This window comes from Macaca nemestrina, chromosome 9 (genome assembly GCF_043159975.1).
Source record: "Macaca nemestrina isolate mMacNem1 chromosome 9, mMacNem.hap1, whole genome shotgun sequence".
Lineage (NCBI taxonomy): Eukaryota > Metazoa > Chordata > Mammalia > Primates > Cercopithecidae > Macaca > Macaca nemestrina.
In genome coordinates, this window is record NC_092133.1 from 73,426,485 (window position 1) to 73,449,046 (window position 22,562).

Sequence of the window (22,562 nt, forward strand, 5' to 3'; positions counted from 1 at the left end):
CAAAATCCTTGTGTATCTGGTCAAATAAAGAATTTAAGTGAAAATGTGTCTCTCGGCCAGGCACAGTGGCTTATGCCTGTAATCCCAGCACTTTGGGAGGCTGAGGCGGGCATATCACTTGAGGTCAGGAGTTTGAGACCAGCCTGGGTAATATGGTGAAACCCTGCTTCTACTAAAAATACAAAAATTAGCTGGGCGTGGGGGCTCGTGCCTGCAGTCCCAACTACTTGAGGGGCTGAGGCAGGAGAATCACTTGAACCTGGGGTCTGCGGGGGCTGCGTTGCAGGGGGAGAGGTGGGCGGAGGTTGCAGTGAGCCGAGACTACACCACCGCACTCCAGCCTGGGTGAGAGAGCGAAATCTCTGTCTCAAAAAAAAAAAAAAAAAAGAAAAAAAAGTATATCATGTAAACCAAAAAGTGCTGTGCAAACATAAAGTACTACTATAATTCCAAAGCTCTTAACAGAACACCCACTGCATCAAATTGATGGTGGTTCCTTGTTTTGCAGCCCCTAGATGTGTAGAATAGTTGCCTCAAAGTTCCAAATTCTTCATCATTGTTCTGGACATAGATTCATACTTAGTATCACCTTAGGACAACGATAACCAACAGACTTAAGGAAATCTGAGATTTTATTCCTTATGGCTTACATAGGATTTTGCGATTTTCATGTAACAATCACTAACAGTAGATGGCACTCAAAAAACCAAAGTGAAAAAGTTGAAAGAGTGGGGAGGTAGAGTAGACCCAGCCGGTGGATGCCCATGTGGACTCAGGAATGCGTGCAATTAATTAAAGGCCAATTATCTCTGAAAGAGCTCAGACTGATGCTTGGCCAGAAGCTTGTTCAAGAAGATGGCCCTTATTTCACATCAGTGACAATATCCTGCCAGCTGAGAAGGGCCAGGGTGAGTGTCAGCTTCTACTGGATTTTCGCATTAAGTCCTGACCATTGCTGCTTCTTGGGCTCCATCCTCGCTGGGCACCGGGCTTTGCGTGTATGTTATGTAATCTTTCTGTGCTGCCTTTCTCTTTGTTCAGTCCATGCCAAGACCCAAATAAAAGAATCCATATGTGATTACAGCTATAAAACCAAAAGGAAAATATTAGATGAAAATATAACATTTTGGGGTTTCTAAGTTTGCTTTACCTTTAATGCTAGGCAGACAGTTTACACAAATCATTTTGCTGCAAAGTAAAGAATAATGAGTTAAATGTGTTCCCTGTCACCATCAATCATGTACGTTTGCCTTTGATTCACCAAACATATAAGACACATGAAATGACTTTCTAATCATGTTAGGTGGAAGGCGGGAGAAGGGGAGAAGATGGGGAAAGGAGTTTCAACTTCTTTTATTTTATTCAGAAGTTCCATTGACATTTTCTGGCAATCTTCTAACTTGCTGTATGGGCTTCTTTTTGCTAATAATGTTTGCCTTGAGAATTTGTAAAGGTCTGAGAACTCTTTAATTCAATGTTCTAGAAATTACCAGGGCCATAGGGGAAATGAATCCCTGTTAATAGCTCATGGATTACTTCTCTCTTTATTGGAAATGGTTTTCACAGAAATTACTCTACTTTCAGGTGGGCATTAGTGGGCTTGGTCAGACTGAGTGGCATTGTGGGAGCCAGCATCCTCCCACATGGAAGCCTCTGATATAATGGGATCTAAGTAGGGTGAAAAACGGGTACACAATGACGTTGACCCAAACGGGATACTAGGGTTTAGCAAATTCGTTTCAATCCATGGGTGTTTATTTTGATTTGTGAACTTAAACAACACACTGACTGGATTTTCTGGCAGTCAAAGTGGTTTATAACCAAATCTAACCAGCCTCCGCACAATCCTCGCCAAGGATTATGGAGCTTTGCATTTCACGTTTCTACGTTGAATCCAAGCTCTTTAATTTGGCAAGGGAATCACATACAGTAGCAAAGAAAGAAGTTTTCCGCACCAAAATCACACCAAATTACAAGTCCCTGCTGGTCCTGGTCCCACCCGGCTGTCTGTAATACAGGCTGGCCAGGCTAGGCTGAGGCCAACTGATGCATTCATTTACTCCACAAACATGTATTGAGTACCTATTATGAGTCAGGCGCTGTTCTAGGCACTAAGGATTCAGCAAGTAGCCCCATCTTCACAGTGCTCACATTGTCCCAGGGAAAAGAGGCAATAAACACCAAATAGTGCCACAGGAAAAAACAAAGACAAGGGAGTAAATAAGGATGTGGATGTATGGCGTGTGGAGGGGGAGGGTGTGCAAATTCCTAAAATGCAATTCTGTTTTTTCCACATGGAAACTTTATCTACCCATGAAGCTGAGAATAGCTATATACTTCCTAGAGAATATGAAGTAGGGCTAGAGACCCTCACAAGCCCCAGAGAACTTGTATGAGCTTAGTTACTTTCTTCTTGATTTTCCTGTATTTGCCGGGGAAGTTGTTGAATCATAAAGTATCCCTCTATAAGAGATACACCATATTCATAGATTGGATAACTCAGTATTGTGGTGGTGTCATTTCTCCCACGAGAATCCAGAAACAGACCCCATCATGTAGTATCACCAGACTTATTTTAAAAAAAACAGGGGGTTCTGGGATATTTATAATGTACTGTTTCTAATCCAGGTCCTTGTTACATGAGCACTGAGGGTATAAGTATTTAACAGGTTGTACATTTATTATATGCCACTTTTATTATACTTCAATTAAAAATTCAATTTTAATCCCTTTTAAAAATGCAGTTCTAATGTCTTAGATGAAAGACTCAACTGAGAAATTAATATTAAGCAAAGACAAGAAGAGTTGGACAGAGGGGAGCCAAGCAGTTGCTCAGGGGAGGAATATCCAGCCAGAGGGAAAAACAAGTAAAAATCCCTAGACCAGCTCAAGGGAGTGTGGCTAACATGAGAAGCCGGAGAACACTTAGGACTTAGGCCAGTGAGGTCCCAGGTACCTGACTGCTTAGGACCTGCAGGCCATTGTAAGGACTTTATTCAGATGAGATGGGACCCTATGGAGAGACTTAGGCAGAAGAGTGACAGGATCTGATTCATGCTTGAGAAGGTTGTTCTCGATGCTTTGTTGAAAATAGATTGGAGGTGGGGTGGTAAGGGCAGAGCAGATAGACCAGTTAGGAGGCTGGTGTAATATTCTAGGAGAGACATGATGGTGGTTTGGAGCTAGTAGTAAGGTGGTGAGAAGTGCTCCAATTCTGGGAATATTTTGAAACTTGAACCAAGAGGATTTCCTGCTGTATTGAATGTGGTGTTTGAGGGCAAATAAATAAATTTTTAAAAATTAGTCAAGGGTGACACCAGAATTTTTAGTTTCAGCCATGGGAGGGATGGCATCGCCAATAGTAAAATGAGCGAAGAACAGGTTTGTGGACAAAGAAAAGGAATTCGATTGTGGATATGGTAAGTCTGAGAGGAGATGGGGTATTCAAATATAGATGTTGAGCAGCAGTCGAATCAGTGATGCCAGGTTCAGGGGAGAGGTTCTTTATGGAAATACAAATATGGAAGTCATCTATGTATCTAAAAGCAATGAGAATAATTGAGATTACCAAGGAAGTGAGTATAATTGTATTGGGAGCTACTCTTCACTAGTGAGGAATATGTGCAGAAGTCTGCTGTCACAGTGCCATCTGTGGTTAGGGTGACATTGTCCATGGGTAATGGAGTAAGCAACATCTTGCATCTCCCTATCTAATTTCCACCATGTGAGTTTACTTTACAAGACAAACTCTCTACTCTGGTACCACCAGTTGTTCTTTCCTAAGCAGAGAGTCACCTCAATCTCATCCTTATCCGTTGCAATCCTGGCCCCATTTCAGAGACCTTGTCAAGTCCAACCCTGCCACGCAAGGTTGAGTTCTGCTTCTGGTATGCCTCCTTCAACCTGGTTAGCAGAGCTTACACCCACTAGACAATAAGAATTGCTTGCTGTGATGATTAATGTTAATTTGACTGGGTCATGATGTACCTAGATATTTGGTTGAACATTATTCTGGGTGTGTCTGTTAGGGTGGAGGGTGTTTCTGCATGAGATTAACATTTGAATTTGTGGACTGAGTAAAGCAAATTGGCACCCCCACACCCTCAACCCACCCCATGTGGGTATCTAACCCACTGAAGGCCTGAATAGAATAAAAAGGAGGAGTAAGGGAGAATTTGCTCCCTCTGCCGGATGGTCAGTCTTAAGCTGGGACATCAGTCTCCTCCTGCCTTCAGATCTAGACTGAAACTTATGCCATTGACTTTACTGGTTCTCAGATTTTCAGACTCAGACAGAGACTACACCATTATCTTTCCTGGGTCTCCAGTTTATAGAGCTTGGGATTTCCCAGCCACCATAACCATGTGGGCCAATTCCTTATAATCAACATCTCTCTCTTTCTCTCACACATGTGCATGCGAGTGCATGCACGTGCGCGCGCGCGCGCACACACACACACACACACACACACACACACACTGTTGCTGTTTCTGTAGGGAACCCTAATATACTTACTTTCTCCCAGAAGGACCTACCTAAGTCATCCCCAGCTCTTCAGACCCACTTAGTTTAGACTCCAATTAGTCTCACCTCCTCAATACAGCAGTGTGTAATGCCAATCCCTTCTTGGGAGCCTAGTTCATTCACTACCCTGACTCAGCCCAGCCTAGGGTACCTGTTATGATGCAGTGGCCTCTGCCTTTATAGAGCTGGGCAGAGAGAAAGGTAAAGAAGATGCACAGAATGGAGCTATGCAAACATGTGCCCACACATCCAAGTCAGAACAGAAGCTTTCTGAAGCATACCAGAGCCTCCTAGCCATAAGGATGCTGATGGGATTAGCGCATTGTCTGGAATAGGGTAGGTGCACAGGGCATTTCTATTGCATCAATAGTTCACATACAAGGAACTATAGAAAGCTAAGATTTGTGCTAAGATAATGGCACTAGCTAAAATTTTCTCTTATTGTTTCTCACATTTCCTTTCAGTATACTCAAGGGCAAACCTGGAACCAGTTTGCTTGGGGTTGAACACCTGAGTTTGTCAATTCCAAACTATACGTCCTCGTGCAGGTTGTTGAACTTCTTTTAACCTATAGTGCCTGCCACTGTAAAAGAAGGATAATAATAGTGACAAGTTTGGGTAGGGCCATTGTGAGAATTAAATGTGACATTGCAGCTAAAGCACTTAATACGGGATTTAGCACATGGGAATCAGTATTTTTTAGCTATTATTAAAAGTCCTTGATTTATATTTTTAGCTCCTAAACCAGACTAATTCTATACATACATATGTACAAGCACACATATACACATAAACATAACCCAGACTAAAAATATTTAAATGATTCCCTTGGCTATGGTTAGTGCTAGGACAAAAACTTTGTGTGTCCAGCCATATCCACTTCAGCCAAGATACAATCTGAATAGCATGCGTCTGATTTCTCTAGTGCTTTCTCATTCAAAAACAGAAAACATGATAGAGGAGCATGTGTTGTTATCGATATTAAGTAACATTTCACCCTCAAATTCCAAATCTTGTGGCGTAGGGGAAAAAAAAAACACAAGAAATACATAACATATTTTCTTCATTCTCAAAACTGATTTATTCAACAAAGAAATAATCATGGAGAGCATACCGTGCTCTAGGTTTTGTGTGTGTGTGTGTGTGTGTGTGTGTATAAAATGATAGATTAACAGAGTTAAAATAGTTGGCAATTGTGAGAATAATTTAAATGTGCTAAATTGGAAGTCTCAATGTAGATGGAAAAACAATTTTAAGAGTTAATCACCCTCTAAACACACACACACTCACACACATACAGACGCACAATTTGTCATGTGCAAAGACAGCTAATCCTAGTAAGAATAATAGCACAATTCATAAAGATGGCAGGCCAAGCCCCAACTTGAAACCTCATATGCTGAAGAGAAGCTCAGTATGCATAGTAAGACTCAAAAACAAAAACAAACAAACAAAAAAAATCAGTGGATCTTAAATTACATCCAAGTGAGGAAGCCAAGTAGAGAGTAAGTGTGGCCACTTATTCAGTGCTGAGGCAGATAGGTTAAGTAAGTTCATTGCCTGGGTCTTTACAGAGGACAGCAGGGAGATTCCTGACAGGCTAGGAGTAAGAGATCAGACAGTGGCAAATGAACAGGATGTTCCAGGGCTGGCTGATAATGTCAATGCAGATAATTCACAGGCATCAGGACGTTCGTGTGAACTCCTTAAAGGAAATCAGGGGTTCAAACAAGATCCTACTGCACAAAATGCTTAACCTGTCCTTAACAGCAGCTGCTGAGCTGGAGGACCCCTGGATTGCCAGCTTGAATCTCTTTCCTAAATGTATTAGATATAAAATCGGCATAGATTTGTTAAATCCTAGCACACCAGAAGCTGTAGAGGGCATGCCTTGAAGTTTAAGTGGAGTAAATTAAGGACAAAGAGCCAGAAAAAAAAAATTTTAACAGTAGTTAGCAAACTTAAGAAATTCATTACTCCCAAAGATATAGGGTAAAAATATAAAAAGATTCCTAAAAACTTTAGATCAATTCAGAGATATATCCGCACAGGAGTGAGGTTTTCAGGGACAATGACTTGGGGTGCTAGGGTAGGTATCTTTGAGTGTGACATTGATGGGGAGATAAAGAAGCATTGCCCCATATTTCTTGGTACCTCCAGGCTGGGCCTCTTTTGTAATTCCTGTATACCAGTAGTCCCTCTTTCTTTTTCTTTTTTTCTTTTTTGTTTGTTTGTTTGTTCGTTTGTTTGTTTGTTTGTTTTGAGATGGAGTCTTCTTGCTCTGTCGCCCAGGCTGGAGTGCAGTGGCACAATCTCGGTTCACTGCAACCTCCACCTTCTCGGTTCAAGTGATTTCCCTGCTTCAGCCTCCTGAGTAGCTGGGACTACAGGCATGCACAACCATGCCCAGCTAATTTTTGTATTTTTAGCAAAGAAGGGGTTTCACCATGTTGGCCAGGCTGGTCTTGAACTCCTGACCTTAGGTGATCCACCTGCCTCAGCCTCCCAAAGTGCTGAGATTACAGGCTTGAGCCAACATGCCTGGCCAGTAGTCCCTCTTCCTTTTATTAAACGTATCACCCCCACTTTCAGTCTTGGCATTTTGGTCTCATGCATGATAAAAAACCCAGTGGAAGTGGCTCATGCCTATATAATCCCAGCACTTTGGGAAGCTGAGGCAGGGGATTGCTTGAACCCAGGAGTTTGAGACCAACCTGGACTACATAGGGACACCTCTCTCTACAAAAAAAAATATTAAATTAAAAAGCCCAGTGGATAGTCATTGTGCTTCTGCCTGTGCTGCATCTTTGCTGTTATAGTCTTGTTTCTCTTATTTTAGCAGGGGTTCTGCAGCACCAAAAAATAGACACAACTAGCCTAGGGCAAGGGAGAGGGTGAGCTAACACTTTACCTTTGGCTTCCAGAAATGCTAAGTGTTCCCAAAGGATCAAGTGCTGCCAAAGCCTCATCCCTTCCCTGTCCATCCTAATAGGCCTGCTTGTCCCCATGGAAATATTGACGAATTCTCCGTCATAGGATACGGAGGTCATTGGAGAAGGAAGCAATTTCTGTAAACAATAATCCATTTGTAGATTTACTTTTCCATCCCAACAAAAATAAGTGAAGGCTTTGTGATCCCTGGAATGGGAGACAATACATAAGACATGCCAAGGAGAGTACCATTATGGTGTTCACCATGACCTAAAGGAGACAAAGATCTGGGATTTGGAGGTAAGTACACAAAGATAGCAATGTAGAATGGGGAGCACGTGAATAAGGCGTTTCTATTTTAAGTGAGAAAAACAGATGAAGGGAAGTCTTGTGATTTCCAGGTCATGTACCTTAGCAAATTCTAACACAAAGACCATCTCAGTGTCAAAAGGCCATATTCAGAGAGCTACTTCCAAACAGGCAGGAGTTGGTCCTATGCAGAAATAATGTGGTAACATAACCCCTGGAAGAAAATGTGTTTTCAGTTACACCAGGGCCGGGCTCAACCTTTCCCACAAGCTCTTCCTAAATAGGAACTTGGCAATGGGATTAGCTGAGCTGGAGGGGACGTCCTTGGCTTTAGAGGTGAGGCCCATCAGGGTCCAGAGGAAAGTTGGGCAGAGGTTTTCCCCGCTGCTAATAGCACTGAAGAATCAGCATCACATCCATTTTATTAATTTCCTTGACAGACAGCTCTAGTTACCATGCAGGCACCACAAAATCAAAACATACACATGTCAAGGGGCCCCATCTGTGGTGGGGCCCTGCCAAGGCCCATGTTACATCAACACGAGGAAGCAGAGCACAGCTCCACACACCACGTGCTTGGTCCCATGGGCCATGCCCTGGAAGAAAACCACCAGAGTTTGATTGAAAGAGCCAGAGAAGTTCTCTTGGTGACAGTCCTCTATCCTGAGTCTGGGCTTCTCACGTTGAACATAAGATCCCTGGGAGACACATGGCTACATCTGGCTTCAGGGTCTTGTCTCTAAACACAGCTATACAGACCTCCCTGCCACCTCCATTCAGTTTCACCCATGCAGGACAAGAGCAGCCTGGATTAAAGAAGACACTTAAAGGAATGCAATGTCTTTATTTGTAAGCTGGATCTGAGCTCGGAGTTCTGTTGAGCTGAGACCTTTGGCTGCATAATGAGCAGAGAAGGATTTTTTAAATCAAGGTATCCCTTGCTATTAGTGTTGCTAAAGTGATTGAAGGAACTCCAAAGCAATTCGTTCTTTTATGTAGAGCAATGCTAACTATCAGTTGGCTACATAAAGCCGATTTGGCAGGTAAGGACCTAGAAAAACTCCTGCTCTAAATACTATCACTCACAGGTGCCCGTGGTGAGCACTAACATATCTGTGTCCTCATGCTTCCCACACATCCCTCTTATTGCAACCTAGGCCATTTCCTCAACACCATCAAGGAACGTGGCAGTGGATTAGGCATCCACATGACAGCAAAAGGCAGGAGGTCTCACACCTTTGATTGCAGAGCTTCTGGCCTCCTTTATGGACCTCGTGCTGACTCATGGACTTCCTAAGGATGTAATTTTCCACCTTGCCAGCTATTAATTCTGCTCCTTACATAATAAGAGGAAGGATATTAGCCCAGATCCATAGCTAACTGCCTCCCATGCCGTATCAGAAAGGCCCAAGCTAGACCTGTCTTACACCCTGGTTTGTCACCTTGACTGCCTAATCTAAGAACAGTCTAAGGATGAGGACTGGAGTGACTGTCCTCCAGTCCTCATCCAAAGAGGCTCCAGAAGCCTCTTTGGTAGGGGATGGATGCTCAGTGCAAGGCCCTGAAATCACAATCCTAACCTGGCCCACCCTGGGAGGACAGAGTTGGTTTTTTTTCTCTTTGCCTACACTGGTGCAGCAGGTATGGCCACCTTGGGGACTTTGGAGTGGCTGCCCAGCCAGCCCCGACAAGGACATGAACACATCCAGACTGCCTCTCTCTCCATGCAAAGGGCACTGCTGCCGAGGACTCAGTACATTGTTTCGCTCTCCATTCAAACAACCGCGGCATGTCAGTCCTGCTGGCCTCCTTGATTGTGCAGAAATAAATAAATGAATTATGTTGTTGGGGTTTGGGCTTCAGCACAAACACATGGTCTGCATTTATCCACACAGTGAGAGGTCCACCAGCCACTTGATATAAAAGAGCAAAATGATAATGCTTTTCTTTAGGCGCTCTTTTGCCATATGGAATGTATATAAATCATATTTTTGTTTTAACAGCGGAGGCTTTGTTGATAGATAAACATGTGGTTTATCTAAAAAAAGAGGGGATTGTGCTTTGAACAATCATTTAATGGCCATGGATGTGCCAAATAAAAATAAAAACATAATTTTGAAAGAAGTTGGCTTCATGCCCAAATCCATAACAAGGAATTTCTCCTTAACCCAAGTGGTTAGAGCCCGTCGATCTGTTTTGAGTTTAAGCTGTGCTCTCTACTCAACCCCACGACAAATGGAATCCTGAGCTAATGTGCTCTAATAAGACGAGACGTTACCTTTATGAATGACCTCATGGAGAAGAGGTTGGCAAGCATGGTGGAGAGGCCTTGAGCCAGGCAGCTCTGGGCTATGAAGCCCAACTTCAGCTCTGCGAGGCAGATTGCGTCATCACCTTCTTTCCAATTCCAGCTCGGGATGTTTAGCAGATGGGCCTGGGGAAAGAAAAGCAGGTATGAGACCTCGCTCTGTTAAATGTTCGATTGTTCAACATTTCTTCTGGGAAATGCAGCATTGCCCGACCACTCAGGGCCATTCAGTCTTGCCCTTCTTTTCCCTTGCTGGGGTCTGATGTTTGCTGTTTTACGCAACTCTTCTGCTCATCACACTTCAGTCTCTCTGGACCGTTGCTTCTGCACGTACCAAGCCCAATTCCTCCCCTGGGTTGGCCATTTAGCCAAATAGAGCCCAGAGGGAATTTCCTCTTGTGACAGACACATCAGCTGGGGTTACTAAGATGTCTAGCTAAATGGTTAGGTTGAGTCCTCAAATAGACTGTAAGAGTGCCAAATGCCTGTATATTTTCAGTTTCTTTTTTACCTGCCTTTCCAATACTCCAGATCGGTGACTCCCAGGCATCAGGAGCGGGCATCAGAATCACCTGCACAGTTTGTGAAAACACAGATTGTTGACCCCCCGCTCCCACCGCCGGCATTTCTGATTCAGTAGATCTAGGGTAAGGCTGGAGAATTTGGCATTTCTCACAAGTTGGAGGTGGTGCTGATGCTGTTGATCTAGGGGCCACACTTTGAGAACCACTGGCCTAAAACATCAGGTGAATCACATTGTTGATGTTTCCAATCTTTTGCAAATAGACTGGTCCTATTCAACCCTTATGTCAGGCCCTGAGACAAGGACCCAGCGGCATGCTCATCCAATTATTTTTAAGTGGCATGAAGCAGAGAGTCATAGACATTGGATGAAAGAATCAAAGTAAGGTTCTCCAGAGTTGGAAAAATCGGCAAAAGACCAAATTAAAAAGATTTACAAGGCTTTCATGTCCAGTACAGCATTTAGGTTAAAAAAAATCAACTATATAAAATGAGAAGACCTAGCTTGGCAGCAGGCAGGAGAGAAATAAAAGAAAACAAAACACACAAAGCTAAATGTAAGTGTGTGGGTAACTAAAACCTCAAATTTTAGGCCAGCCATGTGACATTACAGAGAAAACCAGCATCTACTTGTCAGAAATGCTCTCCAGATCAAGGGAAATGAACATTTCATTCTGCTGCGAACTGGTCATACTAGTTCCAGAGTACTTGATCCAGTTTTCAGTCAGATTTAAAGAGGGAAAATGATCAACTGAATAACTTCCAGAGAAAAGTGACAAAGACAAGAGGAGGTAGTGTCTGGAAAAGATCTTTTGAGGAACAGTTAAGAGAGCCAGTAATATTTGGCCTGAAGAAGGCTCTCGTCCTCACAGAGACAGGATAATTACATCTGAATACTTCAGGTGCTGCTGTGTCCAAGATTAGGTTTGTACTGCTTTGTTCTAGAAGCCAGAATTAAGACTGACTGGTATATATTCCAAGAAAGCAGATTTTTGTCTTGTTTTATAAATGAACTTCCTAAGAATGTAATTTGTCTACCAAACGAAGAAGGTTACCTTAAAAAATGAAAGGTCTTTGTCCCTAAGACTCAGTAAGTATTTCTCCAAGTTACTATGGAAAGAACGTTTGCTCTGCACTAGGAGGTTGAATCAGACAGCCCTTCTAAGTCTCTGCTAATGCCAAGATTCTATGGCTTTGGAGTTGTTATTTCTCTGCACATCTCAGCAAACACAAGGAGCACCAAGGGAGTCTTCCCTTCACTTTCAGAACAATATACAATAGTTGAACTAGAAAGATGAAAGATTTCATTGTGGAAACAAAGAGTAAGTCCAAGGGTTCCACACTCTGCTTTCAAAAATGCCACTCTTGTGAAATTCCTTCTTGCAAAATCCACTTCTGTGACAATCTTGTGCATCCTAAGCCAAAAGTGGTTATTCCAGGGAGAGATGACTGTGCCCTCCCTGATGAGAGAATGGCTAAAATAGTCTCACAGAGGGGACACAGCAAATGGTAATTGCTGTCAAGCTATCAAGCTCTCAAAGGACCTTCCCCACACTGCAGACTCAATTCCAACAACTAGCCCTACCCTTTATCCCTTCCTTTCTCTACTCTCCACTGGCTTCAGATGGCCACTTTCCCTTTTACTTCCTGGGCATTGTAGAGAACACATTGGTATAACTTGAGAAATACTGATTTGCAGTAACATCATCTGAGAACCTGAGAAGAATGAGGAGAAATTAAGTTTAAGTAATGAACAAGTCAAGCATTGTGTGTGAAAGGAGATTTTTTTGGTCGAAGCCCTAAAGAGACACCTCCGAACCTTCATGGCAACTTCAAACAAACAAGCCAAACCTTTCAAAGAAAGTCTCTCCTATCCGCATGTGCTACCTAGGGTATGAGGCTCAGGCATTTCATCCTTGGGTCCCCCATGGCGCTGTCTGGTTTGAACTCTGTAGGCATATTTTGAGCTTTCTTTCTCACTGTCCACCTTGACACTTGGCCATGTGATTACATAGAAAAGTTGAGTTCGTTCCTTATATCAGGGTTCTTTGCCCTCTTTTTTTGGGCATTATATTTTCTCCAATGCAGGGAAGGAGTGAGGGTGACCTGCTGAACGCTTGGAGGGAAATCTCTGTGCATGAAACAAAGAGAGGAGACTGACCCAGGAACGTAAATCCTTTGTTTCTGGAAACTTCGTCCTTTTCCATTTAAAGTAATTTGAGTCTGATGAAAAATGCCAGTGTTAGTGCCCAGAAGTCTGGAGGCAAATCCTCTCTCCCTAACTTGGATAATATAAAGAGCAGATCTGGCAGATCTGGCTGCTCTTCATTTCTGCTACTTCACCACCCCTCCTTCATTCCATGGAGAAGGAACTGGAAACAGGCTGTCCTGGACAACCAGGAGAGATTAATTTCAGTCCCAGTTCCATCTCTCACTACATACAATTTGGGAAAGCCACCATGAGGAAGAAAGAAGTCCATGAAAGAGGAAACGATTTAATATGATTGCCCAAGTGTCAGGTGGACAGTGAGAAAGAAAGCTCAAAGAACTTGCCTCTATCGTACTGGGCTCATGGGACTTGGTTTCCAGAGATACAGGCCTCTTTCACTAGAGTCTTTCAGAAAAATAAAAAATCCAATGACAGGTAAGTCATCAGGAGTGACACTTTTCCAAGAAGTTATAAACCAATCTTTCCTTGAAGAGCTTTGAGCCATTTACACTCAAATCAGAAGATGCCGGGCCAGCATGAAAAAGATGGCCAGCATGAAAGCGTTTCTCTCCAAGAATTCTAGTGATATTAAAAGATACAGTTTGGAGAGCATCAGCCCTTCTGTAATGCCTACTCTCAGGAACCACAGTTTGGCTCAACGGGCTGTGGCTCCATTTAAAGAGTCAGTGGCAGTAAGCTGTTCTGTCTCTCCGCTCACTGGCTGCAGAATGGTGGCCATGATTTGTGCCCAGGAGAGTTACGCTGTCTGCACAGAGCTTAGATGCCCTGCTCTGAAGTTACCCTGGGATGCTAAAATGCACAGATGGTCCAATGAGTACTAAAGAAGATAATGGATGTCAAAGCTCTTTTAAAACCATAAAATATGACCCAAATGTCTACAATTATGATGATGACAAACTCAGGGCCAGTTTTACATGAAGAGAAAGTAGGCAGCTTCCCTACATCCCTCTAGGCCCTAGAACATTACTATTACTAGATCATAGGGGATTGAAATGCTTCATATATCAAGACTGTCCAATTCTGAAATCAGCTATCTCTTGGAATATGTTCATAGTGACATAACTTTACAGGCACATACCAGGTCCTTTCCTGAAAGCAAGTTGTAATGCATGGAGATCTCTAAGCATCTAGGATGAGTGCAGCAAAAAGTGCCAAGAAAGGCAGAAAAAAAAAATGCTAAAAGGGAAGAGGAAGAAAATGTATTGAAAGAGTAGGAAGCATCTCAGGAAACAGAGCAAAACTGTGAAGCAGGGTAAAGAATGTCCATTTGCAATTCTTCAAGGAACGAAAGACAAACAATGATGAGTGGACGTTTTGTTCTTTCTCTAGAAGAGAGGTATGAAAGAAAAACAACAACAAAATGTCCTGTGTCAAAGTCACTCTATTCCTTGTGTCCTTATTAATCATCCAAGGATCTGTAAGTGATTCTGCCCAACCCCAAAACTCAAATAGTTTGGGATGGTAATAAACAAAATGTGTTTTAAGCAAATAATCATGAATTGGTTGATATCTTCCTCATTGTTTCTGAATAATCACAACACAGAGGTTTGCCAAAGACATTCAGGTTGCTATGATCATGTGATTACTGACCAGGGACTGTCTGGATCCTAGGCCAGTTGAGCTACTTTGAGTTGGACAAGAACCACAGAGCTAAAATCCTCCTTAATTTCTTGAAGATGCTGCATCAGCACTCATTGGAAAGAGAAAAAAAGGAACTGACAACCCCTTCTAAACATACAACATTAATTTTCCTATTCAATCTAAATTCAGTCAAAAATCTAAACAACAGCTTAAAGCACTCCCACACTAAATGAAATTTCAGATCACAAATGAAAGGAGAGCTCGTTGCTGCAGGAGCTGTCACCAGTCACAGCCTTGCTAATAAAATTCACCTCCACCTACAGGGGCTTCCATCAAAAACTTTTCCAGCTTGATGCCCGTGCATTACCAATATCCTCACTTTATCTCTTCAGTGTCCTTGGGACACTGTTTTGCAGAGACGAATAGGCAAATGTGACCTTGGGTGCCCACCACCAAATCTGCTGGCTGGAGAACAACACCTTCTGCAAGGCAGCCACCTGCTGAGGGCTGGGCAGTGGCTGGCAGCAGTCAGCCGTTCTGGGTGGTGGGCCAGTCACCGACAGCAGGCTCCACTCAGTGACAGCCTCTGATGGGCCTCCACACAGCAAAATGGGCCAGCATTTGCCAGCAATTAAGAAATAACGGCATGGCGCTGGTGCATTTGGCAGAATGGGATTTTCTCTGAATCACCTGACTGCCTATTTTGTAGAGAATATGGCCCATAAGAGGGGGTACGCTGTCACTCATAACCCAGCAGGGAGTTATTCTGTGCAGACAGGACACCTGGCTCCAGGTACTGTGCAGCCTCTGGTTTCTAGGCTTCATTAAGGACACAACTGGTACCGCATCAAATGGAGAAAGGTGCCACCTTCCCTCCCCTAAAGCTGTTTTTTTGGAAGTTCACTGACTGGACGAGAGAAGGAGCACTGCCTTTGAATGAGACACTGGACTCTGGTTTACTGAGAAGTAATCACAGGGAAACAGCATAGACTCTGACGTTTGTTTTCTTTCTAATCAATCCCCCATTGTCAGCTATAACACAAAGAAAATTCCTTTCTGTTTAATCTCTGGATAGCTTCCTATTTTTCTGATTCAACTCTGCAAATTCTCATCTGGACTCTGGAAATGTGTTCCACATTATACTCTTACAGAGCACATTACGCACTCACTAGTTCACCTGGTCTCAGACAGAGAAATCCTATCGCTCACTTGCCTGGAGCATTCTACACCTGGACTGCTAAATCCCCAAGGACACAAAATAGGGCTTCTCCTTCACTGATATTCCTGCTGGTGTCAGGGAGAGTGCTAATCACACAGTAGGTGTTCAGTAAATATTTACTGAATAAATAAATGACTGTATCACATACAAATGAAAGTTGTTGTAACTTAAGTATGGATGGGATCTAAGAGTACATCAATAGTTCTGAAACTCGGGTTCCAATAGACACTTCCCGAATGAATGAATCAGTACGTGAAGGAGCATCCTTTCAGTGACCAAATGCAAACACGTTGTTTGGACTAAAGAAATGAGCCAGGCACAGTGGCTCATGCCTGTAATCCCAGCAGTTTGGGAGACCGAGGCGGGCGGATCACCTGAGGTCGGGAGTTCGAGACCATCCTGACCAACATGGAGACACTCCATCTCTACTAAAAGTACAAAATTAGCCGGGCATGGCAGTGCATGCCTGTAATCCCAGCTATATGGGAGGCAGAGGCAGGAGAATCACTTGAACCTGGGAGGTGAAGGTTGTGGTGAGCCGAGATCATGCCATTGCACTCCAGCCTGGGCAACAAGAGTGAGACTCCATCGAAAGAAAGAAAGAAAGAAAAGAAAGAAAGAAAGAAAGAAAGAAAGAAAGAAAGAAAGAAAGAAAGAAAGAAAGAAAGAAAGAAAGAAAGAAAGAAAGAGAGAGAGAGAGAGAGAGAGAGAGAGAGAGAGAGAGAGAGAGAAAGAAAGAAAGAAAGAAAGAAAGAAAGAAAGAAAGAAAGAAAGAAAGAAAGAAAGAAAGAAAGAAAGAAAGAAAGAAAAGAAAAGAAAGAGAGAGAAAGAGAGAAAGAAAGAAAGAGAGAAGGGAGGGAGGGAGGGAGGGAGGGAAAGAAATGTCCCAGGAAGATTTTTAACAATCACACCTCTTTACCCAGGTCTTTGAGTTGTGCACATGTGAGCATGTGAGTGTGTGTGTGTGTGTGTATGTGTGTGTGTGAGGCTGTATAATGAGGAATAAGAGGCTGGACCTGTGGATGTGTCTTCAGGCCTGGACCGGGCTCTTGTACTCCTACCTTGTTGTGATACTGCAGCATTTGAGTGATGATTCTTATCTTCGGATGGTAGTTCTTTATGGAGATTACTCTGAAAAAGAAAGAACCAACGCTGAGACAGGTCTGCCTTATGCATGGTGTCTGACCAAAACATCAATTTTATTATCTCCAAATGGGGTACCCATGGGACTGAGGTAGGAGGCAGGACTTGATTCCAGAGGCAGGGCTCAGATACCAGACAAAATTGAGGACTAGCTGAAACAGGGATGGGGCAGAAGCAACTTTCCACTGGACATGCCCAGCAATGTGCCCTGTCAGTTTACCATTGCCATGGCAACACCCAGGAGCTTCCCTATATCCTCTAGGCCTTAGAACATTACTATTACTAGATCATAGGGGATTGAAATGCTTCATATTTCAAGCCCGTTGTCCAATTATGAAATCAACTATCTCTTGGAATATGTTCATAGTGATAGATATAACTTTACAGGCATATACCAGGTCCTTTCCTGAAAACAAGTTGCAATGCATGGATGAATTCCAGTCCCAGTTCCATCTCTCACTACATACAATTTTGGGAAGCCACCATGAGGAACAAAGAAGGCCGTGAAAGAGGAAACCCTTTAATACGACTGCCTAAGTGTCAGGGTGGACAGAGAAAGACAGCTCAAAGAACTTGCTTCTATCTGCACTGGGCTCATGGGACTTGCCTTTCATGGCAATGACCGAATGACCCAGAAGTTACTACCCCTTCCCTAGAAATTTTTGCATAAGCTGCCCCTTAATCTGCATGCAATTAAAAGTAGATATATATATATGACAGCAGAACTGCCCAGAGCTGCTACTCTATCGTGTAGCCCCCTCTGCAGGAGCAGTCATGGAGCTGTAATACTGCTGCTTTAATAAAGCTATTTCCTTCTGCCCTACCACCAGCTTGCCTTTGAATTCTTTCATGGGGGAAGCTAAAAACCTTCATGGGCTAAGCCCCAATTTGGGGCTCAACTATCCTGCATCAGGACCAGCAGCCAGGGCTATCCTGAGGGGTTGCAGACACTGAGCCAGGTGAAACAGTGTTCCCACCACCATACCTCTTGCTAGCATGAAAACAAAATCACAAAACAACTGCAGTCTGTGTCCAGGGCATGAAAAATTTGACGGCCCCCTGGAATACATTGGGGATAGGATGTATGCACGTGTGTGCTGGGGACTGGGGGGCCTGGAGCAGGGGATGTCAGCTTATTGCCTATGCAGACATCGAAAGCAAGCCCAAATCATGGGGCCTCAGAGGTTTGCAATCTCCCACACCCTAGGGACTAGCCCAGAATAATCTGCTGAGTCCAATTCTCCAAGTTAACAACTCGAGACAACAATGACAAATCAAACAAGCAGGATGACAAATGGTTCTAATTGTGACACACACTTGGCCACTGTCACAAAAAAATGATTTCTAAGCAGGGCTCTTAGGATGAGATCAAGGACTCAGCCTTCCATAGCTAATAGAGAAAATGATGACTTAAACGCTGGTTGAAAATAAGTGCCAAGGCGTTGTGGGGGTCATGAGCCGGTGGAAAATTGTCTCCTACCTGCCCGCAGTCCAAACTCAATGTTAAGCATGGCCTGCAGCCACCCCAGCCCTCACATGTCCTCCCCACATCAATCATGGTGCTAAAGGGAGTGGCAGAGGGCAGATGAATGGAAACACCTGGGTTCCAGTCACAGCTATTGTACTAATGAACTGCGCGACTTTTAGGAAAACCCTGGGCTCTCTGTTCCTGTTTCCTCATCTGGACACTGGGAGCAACAGTACCTGCTTTATTTACTTCACAGGCTTGGTATGAGCAGCAAATGGGAGACCAGATGTGAAAATGCTTTGAAATCATTAAAAGTTCTCTCCACGTGTAAGTTATGGTTTTTGTCATTACCGAGTCTGTCAGAAGTGACATTGTACATTTCCTTCTGTGACAAGGAAGGCTAAAGAATGGAATTCCACAGAAAGGCCCACCTCCTAAGCCTAATCAGAAATGCAAGTGCATTTATTATGACGCCCCCACAAAATTCCCACCCAGCAGTGCTCCCCACTTCACCCCCTTTAGTGCAGAAATGGATAGAAGGCAGCCAGGGAGCAGCTTTAGCTGAAAAGCTGCAACTTATGAATTTAGGAAATGGATCACGCTAAAGCCTCTCCCAGCACAAATTCACCCTGGGTTTTTGCACTTGAAGGATTTCATTTTATTTTTGAAAAAGTGTTGTGTTGGCCCATGCTTATAACTCAAGGACTCTGAGCCTCTGTCAGCCCTGCCTTGCAGTTCACAGCTTCAGCCAGTTTTCTGCATTAGCTCATTTCAAATGGATCTTTGACATTTTAATTTCAAAGGAGGCAGATTGGTCTCATTAAACTGAGGAGGAAGGAGGATTATACAAATAAGAGAAAGACAAAGCTCATTTTTAACCCTGAACTTCCCACTTCTTTTTGCTGACAGGGCCTCAGTTCTGGCTCTACTTAATTATGTTTCTGATACTACCTTTGACCAGTAATTTCTGTTTTTTCTTTCTTTTTTTTTTTTTTGAGACGGAGCCTCACTTGCTCTGTTGCCCAGGCTGTAGTGCAATGGCACAATCTCAGCTCACTGCAACCTCCGCCTCCCAGGTTCAAGCGACTCCCCTGCCTCAACCTCCTGAGTAACTGGGATTACAGGCACACGCTACCACACCCAGCTAAATTTTGTATTTTTAGTAGATAAGGGGTTTCACCGTGTTGGTTAGGCTGATCTTGAACTCCTGACCTTGTGATCTGCCCATCTTGGCCTCTCAAAGTGCTGGGATTACAGGCGTGAGCCACTGTGCCCGGCCCTTAACCAGTAATTTCTATGCCTCCTCATCCTGCCAGTCACCCTAGTACCCATGTGTCTTCATATTAACCCTACCACAGTTAGGGTTTAAATAAAATACTACAATTAAGAGAAACACCCATTTCAAAGCTATTACTCAGGTAGCCCCAAACATCTCTGTGGAGTCAAAACGTTAAGCTTCATCTTCTTTTGGTTTTCCATTTGGAATTTTGAAGATAGTGAAGCCAGGTTCCTTAAAGGGTTACATTTTTTTTTTTTTTTAATCATTTCCAATGACAGAAAAAGGTGTCAAAAGTTGAAAATCCAGGCCGGGCGCGGTGGCTCAAGCCTGTAATCCCAGCACTTTGGGAGGCCGAGGCGGGCGGATCACGAGGTCAGGAGATCGAGACCATCCTGGCTGACACGGTGAAACCCCGTCTCTACTAAAAAATACAAAAAACTAGCCGGGCGAGGTGGCGGGTGCCTGTAGTCCCAGCTACTGGGGAGGCTGAGGCAGGAGAATTGCGTGAACCCGGGAGGCGGAGCCTGCAGTGAGCTGAGATCCGGCCACTGCACTCCAGCCTGGGCGGCAGAGCGAGACTCCGTCTCAAAAAAAAAAAAAAAAAAAAAAAAAAGTTGAAAATCCTTCTTACTTTAAAGAAAGGAACAAGTGACACATCCAAGCCTGATTCTGGTGTAGCCACTCTGCAGCTGTAACTGATTTGGGAATGGGCCCAGGTGCGATGCCAGAATCTGTTCACCCTCTCTCCGCAACCTGGCAAGCCCAATGCTTAGAAGAGTTCACGCATCAACTTCCTTAAAATGACCTCACTAAGCATATTGCCAAAGAAAAGTGAGTGGCAAGAGAAGATGGTGCCAAATGTTGCCTGCCAGACACAAGGACCAGATGCTTAGGGGGGGACTGGCTCCTCTGAGATGCACTGGAGGAATTCCCCCACCTCACTGAGGGGGAAGCTCCTGTCACTTGGGGCCACTGATGGAAAGCAAAGACAAAGGGGATGCAAACATTGTCAGGACATAAAGGTAACTTCCTGACCTTCAACCTCAGGTAAGTTCCCAGGAGGCAGTAAACCAAGCCGCAGGGAGAGGGGACACCTTTGGCCCAAAAGATGGCTGTTCGTAGTTAGGTAAAAGTTCCTGGGAGTGCAGTGGGACCGAAATCCCACTGAATTTAGCTCATCTCTCCAGAAGCTTCCCTTTATCATTTCCTCTCAGCCCTCTTAACTCTTCTGCAATTTATTCTAGAGAAAAGACAAATTCCAAAGGGCCTCTAACTACCTGGAGCAAAATGCCTTGTGACTATTGGGTTTATGCAAGGAACAAAAACTGAACAATTGCTTTTTTCTGAATTAGGAAAAGAATAAGGTATTGGAGTTGGGGCCGAGATTAGCAGTTGACAGGTCTAACCCATGTGCAGAAAAAGCACTGGGCAGTGTTTCCCAGTGTGACCTCCTCTAGAAGATGTTCTGCAAAAAAAAAAAAAAGAAAGAAAAAAAAGGAGGGCAGGGCAGGGCCACGGTGGCACACTCCTATAATCCCAGAGTTTTGGGATGCCCAGGTGGGAGGATCACTTGAGGTTAGGAGTACATCGAGATCGAGATCAGCCTGGGCAACATCGCAAGACCCTGTCCCTGCTTAAAAAAAAAAAAACAAAAAAAAATCTAAAAATTGGCCGTGTGTGGTGGCACATTCCTATAGCCTCAGCTACTTGGGATGCTGAGGTGAGAGGATCCTTTGGGCTCAGGAGTTCAAGGTTACAGTGAGCTCTGATTGTGTCCCTGCACTCCAGCCCGGGTGATAGTGTGAGACTCTGTCTCTACAAAAAAAAAAAAAAAAAAAAAAAAAAAAGGGGTGGGGGGAGGTGGGAAAGGAGCAGAGCCTTATAGTCCAATAGGTTTGGAAAGTGTTCTATAGTACGTTATCTCAGAGATGCATATTAGTATTAAAAGCACTGAAAAGGCTTTCAAGAAAGAACATTAATTTTGGGAAACTGGAAGAAACAGCCTAACTGGTCGCTAAACTCCCCTCTGGGGTGATAGGAATCAATATGCTGTAGACATACTTGGAAAGCCCTCATAAGGGTTTTCTCAGCCTCGACACCATTAACATTCTGGGCCAGACAATTCTCTGTTGTGGGGACTGCCTGTGCATTGTATCCCTGAGCTCTACCTATCAGATGCCAGCAGCACGGTCCCTTAGTTATGACAACCAAAAACATCTCCAGACATTGCAAAATGTCCCCTGGGGGCATCTGCCTTTAGTTAAGATATCTCAGGCCCATTTCCCTTAGGGAACATGGTACTTTAATTCAGGCCAGCACCCATCTCTATCTATTTTCTAGTTCTGTCTCAAGGAATCTCAAACCCAAGGCCAGCTGTAAGCCCCAGAGCTGCCACTTGCTGAGGGTGAGCTTCCTGTTGGTGACACCCTGTGTGCCACTGCCCCAACCCACACAGACAGCCTTGGTTCCCCCAGGCCTATGCAGGTGGTGAGTTGTAGGGTGGCTTGTGGGGCAAAAAGGCCTCACAGAGATAGTCCTCTGCAGAAGACCCAAAAGGGCCATGAACGGCCACAGACTAAGCCCAGGCCCTTCCCCAGCGCCCCAAGAGTTACCTCATGATGTTCGAGGCATCCTCCGCATCCGGGTCAGCGCAGTACTTGTTGGCAAGGATCAGGCAGGCATCTGCTGACTCTATCTAAGACACCGAAAGGAAAAATCACAGAACACAAACATATAAATAGCCACGCTCAACTGTAGTCTCTCTCTGTTGACAGCTCTTGGGGAAGCTGGTGCTTTGCAAAGGAAAAAAAAAAAAAAAAAACCCAATCCTGAGAGCCTGAGAAATTATAGTTTTTGTCAAAAGTGTAGGTTACAAGTTCTTGTTATGGTATAAACATTTCATCTTGTTGCTGTTGGAGGGTACAACATGTACCTTGGTAATTATGCTTTTCATCTGGCATCGTTGCTTACTTGTAGGATTTCCACATTTCTTTAAATAACAATTAATTAAGCCTTTCAGTCTCCTCCCCAACTTCTTTCTCAACCATC

The 22,562-nt window shown here is 43.9% G+C and overlaps 1 protein-coding gene across 21 annotated transcripts in view; it reads right to left on the reverse strand.

The window, feature by feature from the left end:
• The window catches only part of LOC105465975 (potassium calcium-activated channel subfamily M alpha 1), a 763,404-nt gene that overhangs the window by 189,046 nt on the left and 551,796 nt on the right, over nt 1-22,562 (reverse strand). For all 21 annotated transcript variants that reach the window (XM_011714686.3, XM_011714685.3, XM_011714673.3 and 18 more), the window contains 3 exons: nt 22,127-22,209; nt 16,686-16,755; nt 10,043-10,198 (listed from right to left, as the gene is read on the reverse strand). In XM_011714686.3, the coding sequence (XP_011712988.2) occupies nt 10,043-10,198; nt 16,686-16,755; nt 22,127-22,209 (309 nt within the window). The remainder of the gene's footprint in view (nt 1-10,042; nt 10,199-16,685; nt 16,756-22,126; nt 22,210-22,562) is intronic.